The sequence below is a fragment of the Paroedura picta genome, chromosome 2 (genome assembly GCF_049243985.1).
Source record: "Paroedura picta isolate Pp20150507F chromosome 2, Ppicta_v3.0, whole genome shotgun sequence".
Classification (NCBI taxonomy): domain Eukaryota; kingdom Metazoa; phylum Chordata; class Lepidosauria; order Squamata; family Gekkonidae; genus Paroedura; species Paroedura picta.
In genome coordinates this window covers 180,332,145-180,358,696 of record NC_135370.1, presented here as the reverse complement: position 1 = coordinate 180,358,696, position 26,552 = coordinate 180,332,145, and the positions used below count along the sequence as shown (strand labels likewise).

Sequence of the window (26,552 nt, the reverse complement as noted above, 5' to 3'; positions counted from 1 at the left end):
CTAGGTCAGGGCTGGCATCAGCAGCAGGAAGGACGTAAGAGAAGCCATGTTGGATCAGCTCAATGGCCCATCCAGGCCAACATTCTTTGTTGCCCAGTGGCCAATTCCTAGGGGCCGTCAGGAGGTCCACCAGCGGGGCCAGAACTCCGGAAGCCCTGCCACTGTAGCCCCCCAAGTATCAAGAAGACAGAGCATCACTGCCCCAGATAAGAACATAAGAGGAGCCATGTTGGATCAGGCCAATGGGCCATCAAGTCCAACATTCTGTGCCGCACAGGGGTCAAACCACAGGGTCAATCAGGAGGTCCAGCAGCTGGGCCAGACCTCCAGAAACCCTCCCATTGTTGCTCCCCCAAGCTCCAAGAAGATCCCCATCCTCAGACAGAGTGTTCCCTCTATACCTTGTGGATAATAGCCACAGATGGACCTCTGCTCCAGATGTTCATCCAATCCCCTCTTCCTTGGGCTACTCACAGTTCTCTCAGAGCTCTCTTAGCCCCACCTACTTCACAGGGTGTCTTTTGTAGAGAGAGGAAGAGAAGGCGATGGTAAACACTCTTCTTTTTCCTCCTCCTTTTGTTCTATTCAAGGAGAAAACAGAATGACTGGGTTTCCTAAGTTTTAACGAGATTCCGCTGAAATTCTAACTAGATCCAGCTAATGGGGTCAAAACTCATTGAGATGGAGAGGGGAAGACATCTTGGGGTCACAGTGGACAGCTGAAGGAAAGGACACCAGGGAGATGGATTATTGGCCTTGTGTTATTATGACATTTGAGATTGAGCGGCTAAATGAGAACATTCAAGATTAACCTGTTTCACATAATATATTTCTAATAAGGCCTTGGAGGAGGAGCTGGTCTCATGGCTTAAGTGCCACTCAGCTCTTGACACCCACTCAGAGCGGCTGTCCCGCCCCTGAGTGCCTCTTCCTCCAACCGGCTTGCCTGTCTGTCCAGCAGCCAGCCAATCGGCTTCCATCCCCCACCTCTGACCACCCCTCCTCCTTCCACTTCCCTCTGAGGCTCGGAGGCTGCAGATCTCTGCTGCATGAGAGCTCCCCCTGCTAGTGAGTTCCCTAACAGCTGCCTGCAGCCTTTCCAGGTCTTGGGACGAGGGGAAGGCCGTCCGCAGAGTTCTTCCACCCCACCTCACCCCAATCTAGCACCCATTGTATTCCTGAATGCAACAGGCTTAGCCCCTAGTTGTTTTATAATATACTTAATGCAGTTTCCAGAAAACAGCTCATTTAAAAACACTCTTGGATGGGATGGAGACCATCATCTGAAAGTTTTGACTAAGGTATTGAATAGTTCTTTTGGCGGATGTCGTCCTTTGGAAACGAATCACACCAAGTTGTGTGGGATGGTGGCCAATTTTGATTTCCTTGCCTCGGTTTCCCTTTTGTTCCCTTTTTCCTTTTCTTTTTCAGTTAGAATCATAGAATCATGGAGTTGGAAGGGGCCATACAGGCCATCTAGTCCAACCCCCTGCTCAACGCAGGATCAGCCCTAACCATCCTAAAGCACCCAAGAGAAGTGTGTATCCAACCTTTGCTTGAAGACTGCCAGTTCACGCATGTTTTTCGGGTTCTCTTTACCAGTTGGAGAAATGCTACGGTGGCATTGTCTCTATATTGGATTCCCGCTGTTGGATGTTTTCGTTTTGTTCTGCGTTTGGTTGTGCTATTTGTCTTTGTGTGTAAAATAAATAAAATTGATTTTTAAAAAAAATGAATCACGGTACGCATCGTGGAAGGGGGAGAAAGTCCTCAAAATGTCCTCAAAATCCTGTTATTTATTACTCGATGTTGACCTCCCTAGAGAACGTTTTCGGCTGGTTCACATTCAGTGCCTACTAGACCCTCATTCCTTCACGCCAGGAAATACCCGGATCGGGTCAATATTTAACTGGCCCTGCCAAGGGTGGGGACAGGAGAAGTTTGTAAATGAGTTACCTTGGAAATGGGCTTGTCTTTCACTGCACCTCTGCGTGCCTTTGTGTATTCTGAGAGTAAAAGGCAGTCGAAGAAGTTCGATAGGTTTCGTTAGAAAGCCAAATTTCGTTTAAAAGCGAGTCTAAGGAATGGGTCCATAAGGGAGGTCGAGTTCTGAATGTTCGCTCTCACGAGGGTCCGGAAATCGCCTGCCTCTTTGAAAAAGAAGGTAAAGCTGTTTTTCGTACCCTGCTTTTCACTACCTGAAGGAATCTCAAAGCAGCTTCCGATCACCTTCCCTTCCTCTCCCCACCACGAGGCAGATGAGGCGGAGAGAGCTCCGAGAGAACTGGTCTGTGAGAACAGTTCCACGAGGACTGTGACTAGCCCAAGGTCACCCAGCTGGCTGCACATGGAGGAAGAGGGAACCAAACCTGGCTCTCCATATTAGAGGCTGCTGCTCACAACTGCGACACTGAGTCTCCTTTGGTCTCGTTATCCTGGGAAGGTCAACCTTGTCCGGACTGAATTAGCAATTTGAAGATTGGACACCCCCCTCTTCTTGCAAGAGTGACTCACCATATCCCCAAAAGATGGGCTTGGGGTCCTCGAAGAATCGTAGCCACGTGACCAGAGTCGCCCCGATGCCTGCCAAAGAGGCGGTGTCCCCGTCTCTGGGCAGTGTGGACGTTTATGGATTCCAAAATCCTTTGAGAGAGATGAGCTCCATTTCCTGTTCTTCGCTGATGGGGAGGAACTTTCCGTCGGAGAGGTGTCTTCCGCCCCTGCGGGAAACCTGGCAGGCCAGGTATGCGACAGGTAATGGCGCAATTTCGGTTTCTTTCTTGATCAAGTTTTAGACATGTCCCAATGTTTTGGGCAGGGGAGAGAACCGATAACACATTGTGAATATCTATTCCTGGTATTCTGCCTTCAGGATCAGGTAGGTTGCCAACTCTAGGACTGGAGACTCCCAGAGATATGGTTGGAAACCAGGGAGGGGGGAGATCTCAGGCAGGGAATGGAATCATAGAAACTTGGGGTCATAGTGGGAAGGGCCCACACAAACCGTTAAGTCCCACCCCCTGCCCAGTGCAGGATCAGCAGCCAGGAGAAGGATCTGTCCAGCCGCTGCTTGAAGCTGGCCAGTGAGGGAGAGCTCCCCACCTCCTTAGGCAGCCCCTTCCACTGCTGAACTAGACTCCTAGAATCCTAGAGTGGGAAGGGGCCATCCAGGCCATCTAGTCCCACCCCCTGCTTAATATAGGATCAGCCTCCAGCATCCAGGAGAAGGATCTGTCCAGCCGCTGCTTGAAGACCCCCAGTGAGGGGGAGCTCCCCACCTCCTTAGGCAGCCCCTTCCACAGCTGAACTAGACTCCTAGAATCCTAGAGTGGGAAGGGGCCATGCAGGCCATCTAGTCCCACCCCTTGCTCAGTGCAGGATCAGCCTCAAGCATCCAGGAGAAGGATCTGTCCAGCCGCTGCTTGAAGACTGCCAGTGAGGGGGAGCTCCCCACCTCCTTAGGCAGCCCCTTCCACTGCTGAACTAGACTCCTAGAATCCTAGAGTGGGAAGGGGCCATGCAGGCCATCTAGTCCCACCCCCTGCTCAGTGCAGGATCAGCCTCAAGGATCCAGGAGAAGGATCTGTCCAGCCGCTGCTTGAAGACTGCCAGTGAGGGGGAGCTCCCCACCTCCTTAGGCAGCCCCTTCCCCTGCTGAACTAGACTCCTAGAATCCTAGAGTGGGAAGGGGCCATGCAGGCCATCTAGTCCCACCCCTTGCTCAGTGCAGGATCAGCCTCAAGCATCCAGGAGAAGGATCTGTCCAGCCGCTGCTTGAAGACTGCCAGTGAGGGGGAGCTCCCCACCTCCTTAGGCAGCCCCTTCCACTGCTGAACTAGACTCCTAGAATCCTAGAGTGGGAAGGGGCCATGCAGGCCATCTAGTCCCACCCCCTGCTCAGTGCAGGATCAGCCTCAAGGATCCAGGAGAAGGATCTGTCCAGCCGCTGCTTGAAGACTGCCAGTGAGGGGGAGTTCCCCACCTCCTTAGGCAGCCCCTTCCACAGCTGAACTAGACTCCTAGAATCCTAGAGTGGGAAGGGGCCATGCAGGCCATCTAGTCCCACCCCTTGCTCAGTGCAGGATCAGCCTCAAGCATCCAGGAGAAGGATCTGTCCAGCCGCTGCTTGAAGACTGCCAGTGAGGGGGAGCTCCCCACCTCCTTAGGCAGCCCCTTCCACTGCTGAACTAGACTCCTAGAATCCTAGAGTGGGAAGGGGCCATCCAGGCCATCTAGTCCCACCCCCTGCTCAGTGCAGGATCAGCCTCCAGCATCCAGGAGAAGGATCTGTCCAGCCCCTGCTTGAAGACGGCCAGTGAGGGGGAGCTCCCCACCTCCTTAGGCAGCCCCTTCCACTGCTGAACTAGACTCCTAGAATCCTAGAGTGGGAAGGGGCCATCCAGGCCATCTAGTCCCACCCCCTGCTCAGTGCAGGATCAGCCTCCAGCATCCAGGAGAAGGATCTGTCCAGCCGCTGCTTGAAGACGGCCAGTGAGGGGGAGCTCCCCACCTCCTTAGGCAGCCCCTTCCACTGCTGAACTAGACCCCTAGAATCCTAGAGTGGGAAGGGGCCATCCAGGCCATCTAGTCCCACCCCCTGCTCAGTGCAGGATCAGCCTCCAGCATCCAGGAGAAGGATCTGTCCAGCCGCTGCTTGAAGACTGCCAGTGAGGGGGAGCTCCCCACCTCCTTAGGCAGCCCCTTCCGCTGCTGAACTAGACTCCTAGAATCCTAGAGTGGGAAGGGGCCATGCGGGCCATCTAGTCCCACCCCCTGCTCAGTGCAGAATCAGCCTCCAACATCCAGGAGAAGGATCTGTCCAGCCACTGCTTGAAGACGGCCAGTGAGGGGGAGCTCCCCACCTCCTTAGGCAGCCCCTTCCACTGCTGAACTAGACCCCTAGAATCCTAGAGTGGGAAGGGGCCATCCAGGCCATCTAGTCCCACCCCCTGCTCAGTGCAGGATCAGCCTCCAGCATCCAGGAGAAGGATCTGTCCAGCCGCTGCTTGAAGACTGCCAGTGAGGGGGAGCTCCCCACCTCCTTAGGCAGCCCCTTCCGCTGCTGAACTAGACTCCTAGAATCCTAGAGTGGGAAGGGGCCATGCGGGCCATCTAGTCCCACCCCCTGCTCAGTGCAGAATCAGCCTCCAACATCCAGGAGAAGGATCTGTCCAGCCACTGCTTGAAGACGGCCAGTGAGGGGGAGCTCCCCACCTCCTTAGGCAGCCCCTTCCCCTGCTGAACTAGACTCCTAGAATCCTAGGGTGGGAAGGGGCCATCCAGGCCATCTAGACCCACCCCCTGCTCAGTGCAGGATCAGCCTCCAGCATCCAGGAGAAGGATCTGTCCAGCCGCTGCTTGAAGACGGCCAGTGAGGGGGAGCTCCCCACCTCCTTAGGCAGCCCCTTCCACTGCTGAACTGGACTCCTAGAATCCTAGAGTGGGAAGGGGCCATGCAGGCCATCTAGTCCCACCCCCTGCTCAGGGCAGGATCAGCCTCCAGCATCCAGGAGAAGGATCTGTCCAGGCGCTGCTTGAAGACGGCCAGTGAGGGGGAGCTCCCCACCTCCTTAGATAGCCCCTTCCACTGCTGAACTAGACTCCTAGAATCCTAGAGTGGGAAGGGACCATGAAGGCCATCTAGACCCACCCCCTGCTCAGTGCAGGATCAGCCTCCAGCATCCAGGAGAAGGATCTGTCCAGCCTCTGCTTGAAGACGGCCAGTGAGGGGGAGCTCCCCACCTCCTTAGGCAGCCCCTTCCACTGCTGAACTAGACTCCTAGAATCCTAGAGTGGGAAGGGGCCATGCAGGCCATCTAGTCCCACCCCCTGCTCAGTGCAGGATCAGCCTCAAGCATCCAGGAGAAGGATCTGTCCAGCCGCTGCTTGAAGACGGCCAGTGAGGGGGAGCTCCCCACCTCCTTAGGCAGCCCCTTCCACGGCTGAACTAGACTCCTAGAATCCCAGAGTGGGAAGGGGCCATGCAGGCCATCTAGTCCAACCCCCTGCTCAGGGCAGGCTCAGCCTCCAGCATCCAGGAGAAGGATCTGTCCAGCCGCTGCTTGAAGACGGCCAGTGAGGGGGAGCTCCCCACCTCCTTAGGCAGCCCCTTCCACGGCTGAACTAGACTCCTAGAATCCCAGAGTGGGAAGGGCCCATGCAGGCCATCTAGTCCAACCCCCTGCTCAGTGCAGGATCAGCCTCAAGCATCCAGGAGAAGGATCTGTCCAGCTGCTGCTTGAAGACGGCCAGTGAGGGGGAGCTCCCCTCCTCCTTAGGCAGCCCCTTCCACGGCTGAACTAGACTCCTAGAATCCCAGAGTGGGAAGGGGCCATGCAGGCCATCTAGTCCAACCCCCTGCTCAGGGCAGGCTCAGCCTCCAGCATCCAGGAGAAGGATCTGTCCAGCCGCTGCTTGAAGACGGCCAGTGAGGGGGAGCTCCCCACCTCCTTAGGCAGCCCCTTCCACGGCTGAACTAGACTCCTAGAATCCCAGAGTGGGAAGGGGCCATGCAGGCCATCTAGTCCAACCCCCTGCTCAGTGCAGGATCAGCCTCAAGCATCCAGGAGAAGGATCTGTCCAGCTGCTGCTTGAAGACGGCCAGTGAGGGGGAGCTCCCCACCTCCTTAGGCAGCCCCTTCCACGGCTGAACTAGACTCCTAGAATCCCAGAGTGGGAAGGGGCCATGCAGGCCATCTAGTCCAACCCCCTGCTCAGTGCAGGATCAGCCTCCAGCATCCAGGAGAAGGATCTGTCCAGCCGCTGCTTGAAGACGGCCAGTGAGGGGGAGCTCCCCACCTCCTTAGGCAGCCCCTTCCACGGCTGAACTAGACTCCTAGAATCCTAGAGTGGGAAGGGGCCATGCAGGCCCTCTAGTCCCACCCCCTGCTCAGGGCAGGATCAGCCTCCAGCATCCAGGAGAAGGATCTGTCCAGCCGCTGCTTGAAGACGGCCAGTGAGGGGGAGCTCCCCACCTCCTTAGGCAGCCCCTTCCACTGCTGAACTAGACTCCTAGAATCCTAGAGTGGAAGGGGCCATGCAGGCCATCTAGTCCCACCCCCTGCTGAATACAGGATCAGCCTCAAGCATCCAGGAGAAGGATCTGTCCAGCCACTGCTTGAAGACGGCCAGTGAGGGGGAGCTCCCCACCTCCTTAGGCAGCCCCTTCCCCTGCTGAACTAGACTCCTAGAATCCTAGAGTGGGAAGGGCCCATGCAGGCCCTCTAGTCCCACCCCCTGCTCAGGGCAGGATCAGCCTCCAGCATCCAGGAGAAGGATCTGTCCAGCCGCTGCTTGAAGACGGCCAGTGAGGGGGAGCTCCCCTCCTCCTTAGGCAGCCCCTTCCACGGCTGAACTAGACTCCTAGAATCCCAGAGTGGGAAGGGGCCATGCAGGCCATCTAGTCCAACCCCCTGCTCAGGGCAGGCTCAGCCTCCAGCATCCAGGAGAAGGATCTGTCCAGCCGCTGCTTGAAGACGGCCAGTGAGGGGGAGCTCCCCACCTCCTTAGGCAGCCCCTTCCACGGCTGAACTAGACTCCTAGAATCCCAGAGTGGGAAGGGGCCATGCAGGCCATCTAGTCCAACCCCCTGCTCAGTGCAGGATCAGCCTCAAGCATCCAGGAGAAGGATCTGTCCAGCTGCTGCTTGAAGACGGCCAGTGAGGGGGAGCTCCCCACCTCCTTAGGCAGCCCCTTCCACGGCTGAACTAGACTCCTAGAATCCCAGAGTGGGAAGGGGCCATGCAGGCCATCTAGTCCAACCCCCTGCTCAGTGCAGGATCAGCCTCCAGCATCCAGGAGAAGGATCTGTCCAGCCGCTGCTTGAAGACGGCCAGTGAGGGGGAGCTCCCCACCTCCTTAGGCAGCCCCTTCCACGGCTGAACTAGACTCCTAGAATCCTAGAGTGGGAAGGGGCCATGCAGGCCCTCTAGTCCCACCCCCTGCTCAGGGCAGGATCAGCCTCCAGCATCCAGGAGAAGGATCTGTCCAGCCGCTGCTTGAAGACGGCCAGTGAGGGGGAGCTCCCCACCTCCTTAGGCAGCCCCTTCCACTGCTGAACTAGACTCCTAGAATCCTAGAGTGGAAGGGGCCATGCAGGCCATCTAGTCCCACCCCCTGCTGAATACAGGATCAGCCTCAAGCATCCAGGAGAAGGATCTGTCCAGCCACTGCTTGAAGACGGCCAGTGAGGGGGAGCTCCCCACCTCCTTAGGCAGCCCCTTCCCCTGCTGAACTAGACTCCTAGAATCCTAGAGTGGGAAGGGCCCATGCAGGCCCTCTAGTCCCACCCCCTGCTCAGGGCAGGATCAGCCTCCAGCATCCAGGAGAAGGATCTGTCCAGCCGCTGCTTGAAGACGGCCAGTGAGGGGGAGCTCCCCACCTCCTTAGGCAGCCCCTTCCCCTGCTGAACTAGACTCCTAGAATCCTAGAGTGGGAAGGGGCCATGCAGGCCATCTAGTCCCACCCCCTGCTCAGTGCAGGATCAGCCTCAAGCATCCAGGAGAAGGATCTGTCCAGCCGCTGCTTGAAGACGGCCAGTGAGGGGGAGCTCCCCACCTCCTTAGGCAGCCCCTTCCACTGCTGAACTAGACTCCTAGAATCCTAGAGTGGGAAGGGGCCATCCAGGCCATCTAGTCCCACCCCCTGCTCAGGGCAGGATCAGCCTCCAGCATCCAGGAGAAGGATCTGTCCAGCCGCTGCTTGAAGACGGCCAGTGAGGGGGAGCTCCCCACCTCCTTAGGCAGCCCCTTCCACTGCTGAACTAGACTCCTAGAATCCTAGAGTGGGAAGGGGCCATCCAGGCCATCTAGTCCCACCCCCTGCTCAGGGCAGGATCAGCCTCCAGCATCCAGGAGAAGGATCTGTCCAGCCGCTGCTTGAAGACGGCCAGTGAGGGGGAGCTCCCCACCTCCTTAGGCAGCCCCTTCCACTGCTGAACTAGACTCCTAGAATCCTAGAGTGGGAAGGGCCCATGCAGGCCATCTAGTCCCACCCCCTGCTCAGGGCAGGATCAGCCTCCAGCATCCAGGAGAAGGATCTGTCCAGCCGCTGCTTGAAGACGGCCAGTGAGGGGGAGCTCCCCACCTCCTTAGGCAGCCCCTTCCACTGCTGAACTAGACTCCTTGAATCCTAGAGTGGGAAGGGGCCATGCAGGCCATCTAGTCCCCCCCCTGCTCAGTGCAGAGTCAGCCTCCAGCATCCAGGAGAAGGATCTGTCCAGCCGCTGCTTGAAGACGGCCAGTGAGGGGGAGCTCCCCACCTCCTTAGGCAGCCCCTTCCACTGCTGAACTAGACTCCTAGAATCCTAGAGTGGGAAGGGGCCATGCAGGCCATCTAGTCCAGCCCCCTGCTCAGTGCAGGATCAGCCTCCAGCATCCAAGAGAAGGATCTGTCCAGCCGCTGCCTGAAGACGGCCAGTGAGGGGGAGCTCCCCACCTCCTTAGGCAGCCCCTTCCACTGCTGAACTAGACTCCTAGAATCCTAGAGTGGGAAGGGGCCATGCAGGCCATCCAGTCCCACCCCCTGCTCAGTGCAGGATCAGCCTCAAGCATCCAGGAGAAGGATCTGTCCAGCCGCTGCTTGAAGACGGCCAGTGAGGGAGAGCTCCCCACCTCCTTAGGCAGCCCCTTCCACTGCTGAACTAGACTCCTAGAATCCTAGAGTGGGAAGGGGCCATGCAGGCCATCTAGTCCCACCCCCTGCTCAATGCAGGATCAGCCTCAAGCATCCAGGAGAAGGATCTGTCCAGCCGCTGCTTGAAGACGGCCAGTGAGGGGGAGCTCCCCACCTCCTTAGGCAGCCCCTTCCACTGCTGAACTAGACTCCTAGAATCCTAGAGTGGGAAGGGGCCATGCAGGCCATCTAGTCCCACCCCCTGCTCAATGCAGGATCAGCCTCCAGCATCCAGGAGAAGGATCAGTCCAGCCGCTGCTTGAAGACGGCCAGTGAGGGGGAGCTCCCCACCTCCTTAGGCAGCCCCTTCCTCTGCTGAACTAGACTCCTAGAATCCTAGAGTGGGAAGGGGCCATGCAGGCCATCTAGTCCCACCCCCTGCTCAATGCAGGATCAGCCTCAAGCATCCAGGAGAAGGATCTGTCCAGCCACTGCTTGGAGACGGCCAGTGAGGGTTGGTAAGATTCACCATACTTCCTCGTGAGGTAGGAATCCCGTTTTTTGGGATGTTCTCCATGAGAAAAAATGGGGCTTGGAGGGAATCTTGTCCTTCTGACAGCAGTGAATGGTTGGATTGGAAATACACTCACATGAGTGAATTTAAATATTAAACCACCGAAGGAGACCCAAGAGGGGTTGAAATGCATTTTTTTGGTCATTTATCCATGTGTCAATATGTTGGGTATTCCTGCAATAGTGCCTGATTAATTTTGATGTTTTAAAATTTTATGTTCACAGCAATTATAATCAATTATTTGCATTTTCATGCATAATATATTCTTCAGCTCAACCTTGTTTAACAGGGTGGGTTATTTTGTTCGCTCTTTTGTAGATCAGTTTTGACAGTGGAGGAAATGGGGGCAAAAGATTTTCATGGCATGTATTTTTCTTTAGGGGAAGTTGGCTTTTCTACCCTGCTTTTTTCTACCCGAAGGAGTCTCAAAGTGGCTTCCAATCTCCTTCCCTTTCCTCTCCCCACAACAGACAGCCTGTGAGATAGTTGGGGATGAGAGAGCTCGGGTAGAACTGCTCTGTGAGAACAACACTATCAGGAATGTGACAAGAGTCACCCAGCATATGGAGGAGTGGGGAATCAAATCTGGCTCACCAGATTGGAAGCCACAGCTCTTAATGCTTAAATTTATAGACCCTCTGTGAACAGACTCTGAAAGGAGCTTACATTCACCTTCCCTTCATCTTCCCACAGCAGACATCCTGTAAAGTTGGTGAGGCTGAGAGAGCTCTGACAGAACTGTTCTGTGAGAACAGCTCTATCAGGATGGTGACTAGCTCAAGGTCACCCAGCTGGCTGCAGGTGGAGGAGCGGGAATCATACCCAAAGTGGGGAATCAAACCCGACCCCTCTCCAGATTTGAGGCCGCTTCTCTTCACCTCCACACCAAGCTGCCCTAGAAGGCCTACGCGGTTTCTCGGATCACCTACCTGAGGAGACGGCTCTCTTCCACGCATGAAAGGCAGCTTAGCTCCAGTTTGAGGGGAGTCTCTCCTTTCACAAGCCTGAAGCTTCTGCAGTGAATACAAATGAGCCCGGGGCATTCGGCTAGACAGCCTGAGCCATTATATGACAGCAAGAATGCTGCCTGATCCAGCCCAGGGAGACGTTCCAGGATTCTGTCTTGGCATGTTACTAGGAATTTATTAGTATTTTCTTAACATCAATCCTGGCCTCGTTTCCTTCCTCTTTCCCCATTTGCACCCAACATTTGCCTCAGTGCCTGAGAGCTCTCTCAGCCTCACCCACCTCACAGGGTGTCTGTTGTGGGGAGAGGAAAGGGAAGGCGAATGTAAGCCGCTTTGAGCCTCCTTCGGGTAGAGAAAAGCAGCATATAAGAACCAACTCTTCTTCTTCTTCAGTCATCTCAGGGCTCTCTCAGCCTCCCCTCCCTCACAGGGTGTCTGTTGTGGAGAGAGGAAAGGGAAGGCGATTGTAAGCCGCTTTGAGACTCCTTCGGGGAGAGAAAAGCAGCATATAAGTACCAACTCTTCTTCTTCTTTATCTGTCAGGGCTGGTGCAGATTAGAGTCTCATGTTGTCACCCTCCGGCCTGCCATTCATTGCAGCAAGTGTAAAAGCGAAGAAAACTGACAGATGGGCTACCTGATAGTATAGAGAAATAACTTCTTTCCTCCCATTCTATTTCAAAACGTGGACTGGTTGCCCCCATGTTTTTCATAATTTTCCTCCTACATCTCCCCTTTGTGGTACAGCACCGGCCGCTTAAAGAATCACACACCATTATTGAAAAGAGACACAACTTCGTAAACAAGAGAGGAGAGAGATAGTTCTAACAGCCTAACTGACTGTTCAGGAGGGCCTCAGGGAGGAAGTATGCGCAAAGGAGCAGGAGGTTGCCCATTGAGCCAATCAGAACCCAGGGGGGAATTATTTGATACATACCATGAAGTTTCTATCTAACTAAGCTAAATTCACATCTCCAATTCTTATACTGTTGAGTCATGCGTGGGACAGATCTTGCATATTTCAACTCTGGGGAGCAGAAAGGGTGGGATCAATATGCGTAAGGTGAAAGGCCAGTTTTCAATCCTTTCTTATTTTTTGGGTCATCGGGATAACACAGGGGAAGGAAAGAGTCAACCCTGGCTTCCTACTTCCTTCTCCCTCCTTCCCTCTCCTGTTGACAGGAAACCCACAGTGCGTAGGCCCAGGGATAAGCCCCGCCTCTGGACAGGCCCCGCCCCTTTCCAGATCTGGATCTTTCATGATTAGGCAATCCGACTCCCTTCTCTCCCATCACCCGTGTAAACGAGTAACCTTAAACCAATGTTAAGATTCGGCTTCCTCTTATTTTGAAGCGCCCGGCCCGTATCCGCCAGATCTCAAGATGGAAGACGGAGAACCCAGCATCATCAAACAGCACCCGCCTCGTAGACCACAAGTAATTATGACTCCCTCTGTTGATCACCTGCCTTTTTTCCTGCTGGGGACCCAAAAGAGTCGACATCCTTTCCCTCTCCTCTGTTTTATCCCTGCAGTGACCTGTGCAAGAGGCTAGGCTTCCATGGCTTGTAGAGAAACTGGAGCATGTCCAGAGGTGGGCTGTGAAGTTAGTGAGGGGTTTGGAGACCAAGACGTATGCTGAGAGGGATGCTTGGTCTGTTTAGTCTAAAGTGGTGATATAATAGTGTCGGGGACCCGCTTGCTAACTGAAAAAACAGGGTGCCCCTTTGAAGAAAACGTCACGCCAGGCCTGGTGAACGATACAACAGGAACAAGCTTTATTTCAGCAACGTGGAGTCCGCTGGTATGGAGTAAGAGCTTCCACTGAACTCCAGGTGGAAACTCCCTTTTATACAAAACCCACCTCCTTAGGCTGTATTGCCCCACCCAGTACTTGCGGAGGGAACATGCTGATACAATCATGACTCATGCACATATGCGAGGTTTTCCGGGGTTCCTGATGGCCCATTTTCCTGGAACAAAGGGCCATCTCCGGGCCCTTGTCAAACGGTGGAGGGGGACATTGAGGTTCTTTAGCGGCCATTGCCACCTCAACGATCGGGTGGGGCGCCCAGCTGCCGGCTTGCCTATGATCACCATGCCCTACCTCCGTGATCGCGGGCGCCTCTGATGGCGGGGTTCGGTCCGGTTCCCAAGCCACCAAGGACCGAACCACGACATTCTGCCCCCCCAAAGGTCCATTCTCCAACCCCCCGGGACGGCCAGGATACCGCTTGTGGAAACGTTCAGTGAGTCGGGGCGCAAGGACGTCCGCTGCCCAGACCCATTCCCGGTCCCCCAAAGCGAAGTCCTTCCATTCCACGAGGTACTGCAACTTCCCCCTGTGGAGTCTAGAGTCCAGGATATCCGCCACCTCGTGGTGCTCCCCCCCCGGCAGGACCTCGGGCGCTGGCGGGGAAAACACGGGGTGCCAAACGTCACCGTCCGGAGTTTTTTTTAGAAGGCTCACGTGAAAGACGGGATGGATGTGCCGGAGGTTCTTGGGGAGCTTGAGCTTGACCGAAACTTCGTTGATCGGGGCCAAGACCTCGAAAGGCCCCAAAAACCGAGGGCCTAGCTTCTTGCTGGGCAAATTCAACCGTAGGTTCCGGGTGGAAAGGTAAACTCGATCCCCCGGTCGGATCTCCTCAGCTGGTCGTCTCTTCCGGTCGGCGTCCTCTTTCTGCGCTGCCTTGACTTTGTGGAGCTGCTCCTGCAGCGACTTCCAGCAGCTCCCGGCACGCTTCCCCCACTCGCGAAGGTCGGCCGATTCCCGGGCGGGGACCTCTCCAAGCTCCGGGAAGTGTCTCAGGTCTGTCCCGTAGACGACGGCAAAAGGCGACATCTCCGTGCTGCTGTGGTCTGCGTTGTTGTACGCGAACTCGGCCAGGGGGAGCAGGGGCACCCAGGTGTCTTGATGATAGGAACCGAAACACCGCAAGTACTGCTCCAGTACTTGATTAACCCGCTCGGTCTGCCCGTCCGTCTGGGGGTGGTAAGCGGAGCTCAGCCCTTGCTCGATGTCTAACAGGCGCAGGAAAGCTTGCCAAAACCGGGACACGAATTGTGAGCCCCGATCGGAAATCACCTTGTCCGGCAGCCCGTGCAGTCGGAACACGTGATCCAGGAACATCCGAGCCAACTGTGAAGCACTGGGGACACTGGCGCAAGGAATGAAATGGGCCTGTTTGGAAAATAGATCTACCACCACCCAGATCACCGTTTTCCCCTTGCTGGGAGGCAAGTCTGTTATAAAGTCCATGGAGATCACTGACCACGGCCGGGTCGGGACCTCGAGCGGGTGCAGCAGACCTTTCGGCTTGCCAACCCCCGGCTTGCAGGTCAGGCAGACAGGACAACCACTGACGTAAGCTTTTGTGTCCCGCCGCAGACTGGGCCACCAAAACCGCCGCCGGGCCAACTTCCAGGATTTTACGAAACCGAAGTGCCCGGCGGTCTTAGCATCGTGGCAGAGGCTGAGGGCTTCCCGTCGTAGCCCTTCCGGGACGTAGACAGCCTCCCCCCTCCGCCAGAGACCGGAGTCCAAAATCAAAGAGTCCCGGAGCTCAGCCAGCTCCTCGTCTGTCCCGTAGGCTGCCACTAGGCGGTCTCGGAGCGGGGCGGTCGCCGGGTCGGGCTCCCATTCCTCCCTGGCCCGACGCCTAGTGACGACCCCCCGTCCCAGCTGCTCCTCACCAAACACGGACCTGGTGCAGGGAGCGTACCCCTCCCCATAATGCGGCAGACGGGAGAGGGCGTCCGCGAGGAAATTCTCTTTGCCGGGGATGTGACCAAGCTTGAAATTGTACCGCGAAAAGAACTCCGCCCACCTCATCTGCTTGGCGTTCAGGGATCGCGGTTGCCGGAGCGCCTCCAGATTCTTGTGATCTATCCAGACCTCGAACGGCTCCTCTGTTTCCTCCAGCCAATGCCGCCATTCGGTGAGGGCGAACTTAATCGCAAACGCCTCCTTCTCCCAGGTAGACCAGTTCCGCTCCGTTTCGGCGAATTTTCGTGAGAGGTAGGCCGCCGGCCTCAGCTGTCCCGCCTTGTCTCGCTGCAGGAGAACCGCCCCGGCTGCTGCGTCGCTGGCGTCGACTTGTACCACCATCGGCTGGGTTGGGTCGACGTGCAGTAGCGTGGGCTCAGACGCGAAAGCTTGCTTGAGGGCCAGGAACGCTGCCTCCGATTTCTCATTCCAGCCGAGCGCTGCGCTGGGCCGCGTGGCGCGAGGACCTCTCCCCTTGGTACCTAGCAAGTCCGTGAGGGGAGCCACTACGGAGGAGTATCTGGGGATGAAGCCTCTAAAAAAGTTAGCAAACCCCAGGAAGCTTTGTAGCTGTTTCCGGGTGCGGGGCCTTTCCCAGGCCAGCACCGCCTGCACCTTCTCGGGGTCCATAGCTATGCCCTGGGCTGAGATGCGGTAGCCCAAATAGTCCAGGGAGGGACGGTGGAATTCGCACTTAGCCAGCTTCACGTATAGGTGGTTTGCCAGCAGGCGCTTTAACACCTCCCTCACCAGGGTCACGTGCTCTTGGGGATCTTGGCTGTAGATCAGGACGTCATCCAAATAAACAACCACCCCCTGAAACAGAAGGTCCTGCAACACCTCATTAATTAGACTCATGAAAACCCCAGGTGCCCCGCTTAAACCGAACGGCATCACTTTAAATTCGAATTGTCCCAATTGACAGTTAAACGCTGTTTTCCACTCATCCCCCTCCCGGATGCGTACCCGGTAGTACGCCTCCCTTAGGTCCAGCTTAGTGAACAGAGTCCCTTTGCCCAGCCGGGCCAGCAAATCCGGGATCAGCGGGAGGGGGTAAGCGTTCCCCGCTGCGATGGCGTTGAGGCCCCGGTAGTCCTGGCATAGCCGTCGGGACCCATCCTTTTTCCGGACGAACAAGACTGGAGCTCCCATGGGACTGGAAGCGGGCCGGATGAAACCTCGGGCCAGATTTTTACCCAAAAACTCCCGGAGGTCCTTGAGCTCACCCTCACTCATCTTGTAGATGCGCCCTTTGGGTAGTACCGCCCCCTCTGGGATGTTGATAGTGCAGTCCGTGCGGCGGTGTGGGGGTAGCTCGTCCGCTTCCCGCTCGCTGAAAACGGCTGCGAGGTCTCGGTACTCTGGCGGGACCTCGGGCTCTGGTATCTCCTGCTGCGCCGCCGCCGCTCCCCTGGGACGCGCCGCCGTCCTCTTGTGGCTGGAATTCTCGTGGGGGACCCGATGCCGTGCACCCACCGTCAAGTCGAACTTCAGGGTCCCCGCCCGCCAGTCCACCACGGGGTTGTGTTCCTTCAGCCAATCCAGGCCCAACACCGCCCGATATCCCGCTACGGGGACCTGGATCAGCCACCGCAGCTCTTGGTGGTCCCCTATGTGGATGGCGATAGGACCCACCTCCTCCCCGAAAGGTCCCCCCTGAATCGGGCTGCCGTCCATCTGGACGAAAACCAGGGGAACCTTCCGAATGCGCTTCGGTAGCCCCAAAGCCCGGGCTATCTGGGGGTGGACCATGCTGTGGTCGCATCCAGAGTCCAAAAGAGCCTCCCCCACCCAACTTAGTCCGTTCTCCGGGTTCCGGAGCTCTAAAATTACCACGTTCGGAGGTCGCGCCTCATGCTGTAGGGGTTTTCCCTCGCACCGCGGGACCTGCTGCCCGGCGCCGTCTACAGCAGGTCCTGGCCGTTTCCCGTCGCCTGGGCGCTTCCCGGTTCGTTGCGGAGGTCCTCCGCCCGGCGTGCCTGCTGGGGGCGTGTCGCACCTCCCCCCTGGGAGAGCCCGCGGTCCTCCCCCCCTTGCCGTTGGCACGCTGCTGCGAAATGTCCTGACCCCCCGCATTTCAGGCACAGACCTTCCCGGCGTCTCCTTTCCCGCTCGGGGTTCGGGGGTCGTTTGGGGCGAGAGTTGTCGGGGCCCGGTCTCGGCGCCTCGGCTGACCCGCCTTTGGCCTCCCGGGGGGGGTGCGGCGGCCCAACCCAGGCTGGCTTCCAGCTTGGCGACCACAAAACACCACCCCTCCAGTGTGGACAGATCTTCTTCCGTCCCCTTGATCACGGCCCATTCCCTGAGCTTCGGGTTAAGGCCCTCCCGGAAGTACTCGATTTGGGTCTCCTCGTTCCAGGAGAACACCTTGCCTGCTTCCCTCCGGAAAATGTCTATATAGTCCATAACCCCCCTAGTACCCTGTCGAAGTCCCTTGATCCGACTCTTTGCCTTGTCCTCAGCCTGGGGGTCCTGGAATCGTCGGCGGAGCGCGACCACGAAGTCCTGCAGGTCCCGAGTTGCCGGGTCGCCGCGCTCGGCCAACCCTAGGTACCACTGACCCGCCTTGCCCTGGAGACACGAGGCCACCCCCCAGACCAAGTCCTCGGAGTCCTCATACCGGTCTCCATACCTCCGGGCATGCGTCAGCGCGTGGAGGAGGAACTGCGGGAGGTCGTCCGGCGTCCCGTCGAAACGCGCCTTAAGCTCTGGGGGGGAACGTTTTGGAGAGTAGTCCGACCCCCTCCGGATCCGGGATTCTCGGCGTCCGCCGTCTCGTCCTGCTCCGCTCTACCGGCTACCAACTTGCCCAACGACGCCGTGCCGCTCCCTGCCTTGCACGTCGCTCCTGCGTTGGTCCGGCTCTCGCCGCCCCGTCGGCTCACCCGCTCCCCCGAGATCCTCTGCTGTCTCGCCTCTCCGCTGGCCGTCTCGCCTACTCGGGACTGAAAACTGCTCCGGGTCGGGGTCCGGGGCCCGCTCACCAGTGCCGGGCTCGTCCTCGTCGCTGGAGACGTCCTCACTCGACGCGATCCCCTCCGCTGTTGTATTACCAGTCCCTCCGGGCCCGGCCCGAGCTTGCTCACGGGCTTCAGCTGCCTGCAAGCGCCTGGCCAAGTCCGCCATGGCCCGCCGCAGGTCCTCTAGGGATTCCTCAGGTCCTACCGGGCGAAGCGCCTGCCTCAGCTGGGTGTCCCAGGTTGGGGCCAACCCCCCAGACCTCGGCGCGCTCCCCGCCGTGCTTGGGAACCCCATGGCCCGGCGCCTTCCCTTGGCCGCCGCTGCCGAGGGTCTCGGGGTCCTGGACAGCTGCTCCTGGCCCCCCGATTTTCGGAGGAAATCTCCCGGGGACATTAAACTCATGTTCCCGGGGTTCGTGGGGGTCGAGACCGCCCCGTTGCTTGAAAACGCCATCTCTGGATCCGTCCCGATAAGCGCTCGGATGCGATGCCGACCCTGGAGTTCGGTGGGAAGCTCTTACGATGTCGGGGACCCGCTTGCTAACTGAAAAAACAGGGTGCCCCTTTGAAGAAAACGTCACGCCAGGCCTGGTGAACGATACAACAGGAACAAGCTTTATTTCAGCAACGTGGAGTCCGCTGGTATGGAGTAAGAGCTTCCACTGAACTCCAGGTGGAAACTCCCTTTTATACAAAACCCACCTCCTTAGGCTGTATTGCCCCACCCAGTACTTGCGGAGGGAACATGCTGATACAATCATGACTCATGCACATATGCGAGGTTTTCCGGGGTTCCTGATGGCCCATTTTCCTGGAACAAAGGGCCATCTCCGGGCCCTTGTCAAACGGTGGAGGGGGACATTGAGGTTCTTTAGCGGCCATTGCCACCTCAACGATCGGGTGGGGCGCCCAGCTGCCGGCTTGCCTATGATCACCATGCCCTACCTCCGTGATCGCGGGCGCCTCTGATGGCGGGGTTCGGTCCGGTTCCCAAGCCACCAAGGACCGAACCACGACAAATAGCAATCTTCAAGTACTTGAGGGGCTGACACATAGAGCAGGGATCCTCAACCTGTGGTCCTCCAGATGTTCATGGACTACAATTCCCATGAGCCCCTGCCAGCAAATGCTGGCAGGGGCTCATGGGAATTGTAGTCCAAGAACATCTGGAGGACCACAGGTTGAGGATCCCTGACATAAAGGATGGAGCAGAGTTGTTTCCTGTTGCTCCAGAAGGTCGGACCAGAACCAATGGGATGAAATTAATTCAAGAGAATTTTTGGCTAAACATCCGGAAGAAGTTCCTGACAGTCAGAGCGGTTCCTCAGTGGAACAGGCTTCCTCGGGAGGTGGTGGGTTCTCCTTCTTTGGGGATTTCTAAACAGAGACTAGAGACCCATCTGGCAGAAATACTGATTTTATGAGCTTAGGCAGATAGTGAGATGGTGGGCAGGGAGGGATGTGCCAGTGTTGGTCTCGTGTGGCCCTTCCTTGGCATCCCCAGGGAATTGCTGATTGTCACTGTGGGATTGTAGGTGAATTTTCTCCAAGCCAGGCTGGATTCTGGAGATCATTTGTGCATAAAATCGGGGTAATTTTGGTGGACAGGTAGTTGTGAGTTCCTGGAGGTCCCTTCCAACTCTATGATCCTATTATCCTATGGTGGAGGCGGGATTCAAACCCAGCTCCAACATGTTAGCCGTCACACCGTCCCCTTCAGATATTCCTTTGGAAAACAACGTGTGAATGAGAGGCAGTGTGAATAAGTGGTTAGATAGCCTTGGAGAGGCTTCAGTCAGTCTGAAAGGGCCTGCTTGTGGAGGGTTCGTGAATTCCAACTGGTCGGTGGGTTGCCAGCCTCCAGGTGGGGCCTGGGGATCCCCTGGAATTGCAGCTCATCTCCCGACTACAGAGATCAGTTCCCCTGGAGAAAAGGGCTGCTTGGGAGGGGGGACTCAGGGATGCCAGCCTCCAGGTGGGGCCTGGGGATCCCTGGAATGACAGCTCCTCTCCAGACTGCAGAGATCAGTTCCCCTGGAGGAAAGGGCTGCTTGGGAGGGGGGACTCCAGGGCTTCATGCCCCATGAAGAGCAAGATATTTTTAAAATATCCCACACTTTTCTACTGAAGGAGTTTCAAAGTGGCATTCATAGAATCATAGAATCATAGAGCTGGAAGGGGCCATACAGGCCATCTAGTCCAACCCCCTGCTCAATGCAAGATCAGCCCAAAGCATCCTAAAGCATCCAAGAATAGTGTGTATCCAACCTTTGCTTGAAGACTGCCAGTGTCAAACACCTTTCTCTTCTTCTCCCCACAACAGCTGCAGGTAAGTGAGGCTGAGAGAGCTCTGAGAGAACTGCTCTGTGAGAACAGCACTTAGAGAACTATGACTGGCCCAAGATCCCCCTGCTGGCTGCAGGCGGAGAAGGAGTCGGGAATCCATCCCAGCTCTCTAGATTTGAGTCTGTTGCTCTTACCCACCGCATCAAACTGGCTCACCTCATTTGCATGTTTAAAATCACGCCAAACCTCAAGTAGCTCAACACACTTTCTAAATGGCATCGGAGGGCGCCGTGTTGGGGACCTCGGGGTCTCTCGAAGAAGGGCTCTTGTATGGGTGACTCCGAAGCCCCGTCCCATTACGTTCTTAGCTATGCCCTTTGAAAAGTCACGGAGCTACACCGAAATAGCCTGCAGGAGGCTTTTCCACCTCGGGAATTTTTGCCAGTGGTTTCAAGGAAACGTCTCCCTTGCGGTGTTACTTGCTGCCACCTAGTGGCAACATTGAGAGTGGGATTTTTTTTTTTAATGCAGACGCGAGATTAAAGGACAAAAAGCACACCTGCCTTATAAAAAGAAGACGGATGAGAAATTTAGTGGGTGAAACCCTCATTTGACACAGCCTGGAATTGGTGCATCTCCCTCTGGAATGCCAAGAGTCTGGAAAAACCGTTGAAGCGGCCGGTGTGTAAGGGGCCAAGATCCCAAGAACGGATGCTGAGGGGCGGAAGTCTAATCCCGTGATTATCTTCCCCCTGTGCATGGCTTTTATTTATTTCTTTGATACGATTGATTCAGGCAGGCAAAATGAGTGCTCAGGGAACCCACTTGCAAGAACACGGCCTGCTGAACTCGTAAGGCAACTGATACCGTAAGGAGAAGGAGCCCTTGATTTGTGTTCAGATGTTCCCCCCTCTTGTCTTTGCAGAAGCTGGAACCCCTCATCCTTTCGAAAGACGTCCCTCTGGACAAATATTCGAGGCAGCGGACGGGGACAGCAGCTTGGGCGGTGCAGGTGAGTGTCCCAGCAGTCTGGAGAAAAGAAAAAGTACAGAGCATAGAATAGCCTTGATGGGGACATGATGCCAGAGTAGGAGCACCAGTAACCTTGTGCGTATTGAGGTAGGAGCAGGCCCAGGGAGGGGGGGGGCTGGGGATCTCCCGAAAGGACATCTCCTCAACATTTATAACATTCTCAACATTTATAAGCCTTCCTCATGCCCCCTCCCCCTTCTCTCAACAGAGAGGTTACTGATTCTTCATCCTTTCCTCACAGGGAAGATCTAATGCCTGTTCTTTTGTCACCTTCAAGCAAGTCTTTTTGGGAGGAGCCATGAATCCATGGCAGAGCCTCTGCTTGGCACGCAGAAGGTCCCTGGTTCAATCCCCAGTATCTCCAGTTCAAGGGACCAGGCAGGAGGGGATGGGAAAGACTGACCTTTATAGACCAATAATCTGACTTAGTAGAAGCCGCTTCCTGTGTTCATATCCATATTAAGGAGGAGCCATGCTTCTGCTTGGCCTGCGGAAGGTCCCAGGTTCAATCCCTGGCATCTCCAGTTAAAAGGACCAGGCAGGAGGGGATGGGAAAGATCTCGACCTTGGACCCTGGAGAGCCGGTCTCAGTCTGAGTTGACACCACAGACCTCCAGGGAGCTTTGTGGCTTGATCGAGGGAGCGACAACAAAAATAGCAGGCCTGCTGTTTTCTAAAACATTTGGATCCTTTCTCTGTGTTCGTTGCTCACCCTGCAGGGGCTGGAGAAGGGAGGCCCAGCTGTTGTAGCCACCCCCGGAAGGAGACGGCAGCACCTTCACAAGATGAGGGTCCTGGAAAGGCACCAAGAGGTAATGGAAAAGGGTTTTCGTGCTATTTCAGAACGTGAAGCAAAGAGGACCTGGGCAAACGGCGGACTCTTTGGAGGGTCCCCGTGTTGGTCTGAAGCAGCAGGTCAAAGTTCGAGTCCAGCAGCAACTTTAAGACTTACAAAGTTTCATTCAAGTTATTTATTTTTAGGTTTAGTATTCATTATTATATTTTTGATTGTCGCTCTTGGCCCGGTCGGCTCGTGGCAGTTTACCTCAAAAGTTCAAAATACAAACCCTTCGGAATCACTGCAGAACTGCTGCAGACATTGGGTCAATCAAGGCAGCTCGAGGCTTGTGGCAGAGGGACTCCAAAAGGTGGATTGGGAGGGTCGGAGGTTGGCCACACCCCGACTCTGGCTGGCTGGAGCATTGTGGGAAAAAAGGCTTCTGTATTTCCCCCCTCTGTGAAATGTTAGAGGGTATGAAATTCATGTCAGCTCCAGTGCCAAAGATCAATCGATCTGTCTGTCCATCCATCCACCCACTGTCTGTCCTACCTGTCCACCCCTCCACCTATCCACCCATCTACCTGCCCATCTATCCAACCACCCACCCACCTGCCCACCCACCCATCCCTCCCTCCCTCCACCCGCCCATCCATCCATCCATTCATCCATCCATCCATCCACCCGCCCATCCCTTCACCCACCCACCCACCCACCCACCCATCCATCCCCCCATCCACCCACCCACACACCCACCCATCCCTTCATCTACCCACCCACCCGTCCGTCCATCCGTCTGTCCCTCCACCCACCCACCCACCCACCCATCCCTCCGCCCGTCCATCCATCCGTCCATCCATCTGTCCGTCCATCCTTTTGAGACGAGTCCATTGTAAACTCAGGCAGAACAGAAGAGGAGGCTGCGCCAGGAGGCAACCACTGCCAAGCCAAAAAGGAAAGACTTCAGAGTTCAACAGAAGTTTGGCCAACAAGGGCTGCAAGAGGACAGCTCGGATGACGAAGAGTTGTTCGCCGTCCAACATGATGACCTTGGTAAGTGACATCAGCTAAGGGTCCCCAAATAAATCTGTCTGGCCTCAACCAGAGCCAGGGCCTTCTTGGTCCTGCCTCCTGCCAGGTAGAATGAGCTTCCCGGGGAGATCAGGGCCCTGATGGAATTTGCAGAGTTCTACAGGGCCTGCAAGATGGAGCTCTTCTACCGGGCCTATGTGTCAGGATCACTGCCTGGTCCTGCCATGAGTTGACATGAGTTTCTCCATGTTTGTTTGCTTTACTTTCTGACTCTCTATTCCTTGCTGTTCTTGGGGCCCCTTGTAACCCAGGCCCATATATTATGCTTGCATGCCTGAAATCAAAACTGCTTTGTTACATCCTGCTATCTCAGGGAGCTGTGAATTATTTGTCTTTTGAACCCGCCGGCTGGGCCTGCCTTTTGTAACCATAACATCTTATCTTGTCCGGAGGCGACCAAGGACGTGCGAGAAGTAACACTGTGTTTTATGGCACCTGGTGCCTCATCCCCCCTCCCCTTGGGAACTCTCAAGTTTTGGGCGGGAGAATACTATTGATAAGGGGAGGCAAATGCAGACTCTGGCAGATTTGACTTTCTTAGCTTAGGTGTATGAAGTAACTTCTCAATAAACGCTTTCTTTATTAAAGAAGCTTGTTGTGAGTTCTTGCAACGCTTGACACAATGGTTGAGACTAGTGCAGAAGTTCTGCTATCTAAATATTGGGCCTCCCCTCCCCTCCCTTCCTCCTCCTAGTTAATAGCATCAATGGTAAATTTTACTGTCAACCTTAGCAACATTTACTGGTGCTGACAGTGGTTTTAACCGTGATTTTATTTTATAGATTTATTTATTTTATTTTATTTATTTTATTTTATTTCTGCTGTTTTATTATATTATAATTGAATTGTTGTCCACCACCCTGAGATGACAAGGCTGAGAGGGGGGGGCAGATGATAGATGAAGGAGAAGGAGGGAGGAGGAGGAGGAGGAGGAGGAGGAGGAGGAGAGAGAGAGAGAGAGAGAGAGAGAGAGAGAGAGAGAGATGGGAATCTAACCCCCAAATTTTTTAGGCTAATCGTAGTTTTGAAAGAGACCCAACCAAAGAGAACAAAATGTTAAAAATATGCATTAAAAAAGAATAATGAACAACCTTTAATGAAAATATAAGCAGGGTCAGCCCTGCCTAAAATATTTACAGTGCACTCCCTGGAATTTTCGGTTGACAGCATCTGAATATGCAAAGAGGTACGGAGCACCAGGCTGCTTAAATAATCAAATAGTTTGTATTGTGAAGAGAAACAACTGTGTACACAGGACACAGGAGAGAAGACAGTCCCACATAGCTGTCTCACTGTTGTCTGCAGACGTTCAGTTCTGTTCTGGAGGCAAGCAGGCAGGAAGTGCGCTCGAAGGAGCAGGAAGTCCCCAAATGAGCCAACCAGGGCACAGGAGGAACTCATTTGAAAAAAATATCAGGAACTTCCTAATCTAACTATGCTAAACACCCATCTTCTCCATTGCCCCCTGCAGGACTCTCTTCATGTTCTGTTCCATCATGCAGACTGAAGATTTTGTATACGGTTGTGCGGTTCGGTGCGGTTCGGTCACCACGGTTCGGAAGCCCGAAGGTGTGCGTAGGAGGCCAGTGCTATGGTGCGGAGAGGAGAGGCGGCAGCAGTGGCGGCATGCCAGCTGGCTCTGTGCCTGCATGCTGCCGCCACTGCTTCCCCTCTTCTCTGCACTGTAGCGCTGGCCGCCTCAGGCTTCGGTGATTGCCGAGGCGGCCGAACCGCACCAAAGTGCACAGCCCTAATCTTGTATCTTCCCACGTTTTCTTCCCCTCCCTGTAGGTGTTGATCCTTGGGCCAGCCAGATACATCAAGGGCACAGACTCCCTGAGACTCATCCGGGCCACATCAGTAAAGTGGAGTCGTGGTTGCGGAACCAGCAGGTGAGGCGGGAATCGTTTTGGGACGCTTGGAGCATCGACTCTGACAGCTGGAAAGGGTCCGATGAGGGGAAGCTCTCTCGAAGGCCAGCCTTAGTGAGAACCAAGACGGAGCGGATCCAACTCTTTGACGAGTTCTTCGATCGGGAGTTCTGATCAACAGCAGCCGGAATGAGGCCCTCTTGGCGGTGAGGAGCGAACTGTGGAACTCCATAAACTGCATCTTTACTCCGGATGGAACCGAAACAATGTACAATTCCCCTTTATTAAATCACAGTTTTCATGAGTCATCTCCCTATTGGCTAGTGCCCATAACGTCATAGGTAACTTAAGATTTCTATGCCCTGAGCCTTCAGGGAAGGGCAGGGTATAATGGTTGTTGTTGTTATTATGGAAATTGAGGGATTTTTACCCAATCTGTTCCACATAATATATTTATGGTAAGGGCTCGGAGGAGGAGCTGGTCTCATGGCTTAAGTGCCATTCAGAGCTTAACACCCACTCAGGGTGGCTGTCCCGCCCCTGAGTGCTTCATCCTCCTCCAACTGGCTTGCCTGTCTGTCCAGAGGCCGGCCAATTGCCTTCCATCCCCCGCCCCTGCCCACCCCCTCCTCCTCCCACTTCCCTCCGAGGCTCGGAGGCTGCAGATCCCTGCTGCATGAGAGCTCCCCCTGCCGGTGAGTTCCCTAACAGCTGCCTGCAGCCTTTCCAGGTCCTGGGGGGAAGGAGAGGCCATCTGCAGAGGTCTTCCACTCCACCCCCCCCCCATCTAGCACCCATTGTATTCCTGAATGCAACGGTTTTGGCTCCTAGTATAGAAATAAAACTAGTACAAGCGGAAAACTGAAACAAACCCCAAAGCTATTATATCACATCCATTCTACAGCTAGAAATTAATTTCCCACCCTGGACAGGAAAGCATTCGGTTTTCCAAAATTATCAGGCATCCGGCCATGTAGAGTGGAGCAAATTAGGTTTTGTAGATGAATGCATTGTTCTTATTTCTCTCACCGATCCTCTTTCTTTGGGATTGTATTCTTCTTCCAGTTCTGCACAACAATTAGCCTAGCAAATGTTAGGGCATTAAGAACGAGAGTGGGTCGCCATGTTATTCTGGAGCAGAACGAAGGGCAACTTGAAGACCGACAAAGTTAGGTTCCCGCCCCACTCTCTCCCGAATTTAACCCCTACAAACCCCTGACTTCGTTTTGTCTGTAGTTCTGCCGAGCACCGAGTTCGAGGTCCGAGAAGGGATCGTAAACCTGCACTGTAATTGGCCAATGCGGAGTTAGATCCCGTCTGCCAGATCCGGTCAGTTTGAAGTGAAACTGACCAATAGCATGCATTGGTGGGAAGATCTATTGTGAGACTATTGTATATATTAAACAGGGGTCGTCAAACTGCGGCCCTCCAGATGTCCGTGGACTACAATTCCCAGCTGGCAGGGGCTCACGGGAATTGTAGTCCATGGGCATCTGGAGGGCTGCAGTTTGACTACCCCTGGCATACAAGTTGGGTTTGTTTGTGAGTTACTCGGCATCAATTTTTGCCTCTTTGTACTTTCTTGCTGGGGTCATAATAAAGAGCTGAACCAA

At 55.3% G+C, this 26,552-nt stretch overlaps 1 protein-coding gene across 1 annotated transcript; it reads left to right on the top strand.

Moving 5' to 3' along the window:
* Positions 1-1,973: 1,973 nt before the first annotated feature.
* On the top strand, positions 1,974-26,552 carry CCDC198 (coiled-coil domain containing 198). The gene is made up of 6 exons (XM_077324014.1): positions 1,974-2,754; positions 12,507-12,589; positions 21,092-21,178; positions 21,918-22,010; positions 22,879-23,029; positions 24,860-26,552. The coding sequence occupies exons 1-6, from the start codon at positions 2,529-2,531 to the stop codon at positions 25,111-25,113; spliced, it is 894 nt and encodes a 297-aa protein (XP_077180129.1). The 5' UTR covers positions 1,974-2,528; the 3' UTR covers positions 25,114-26,552.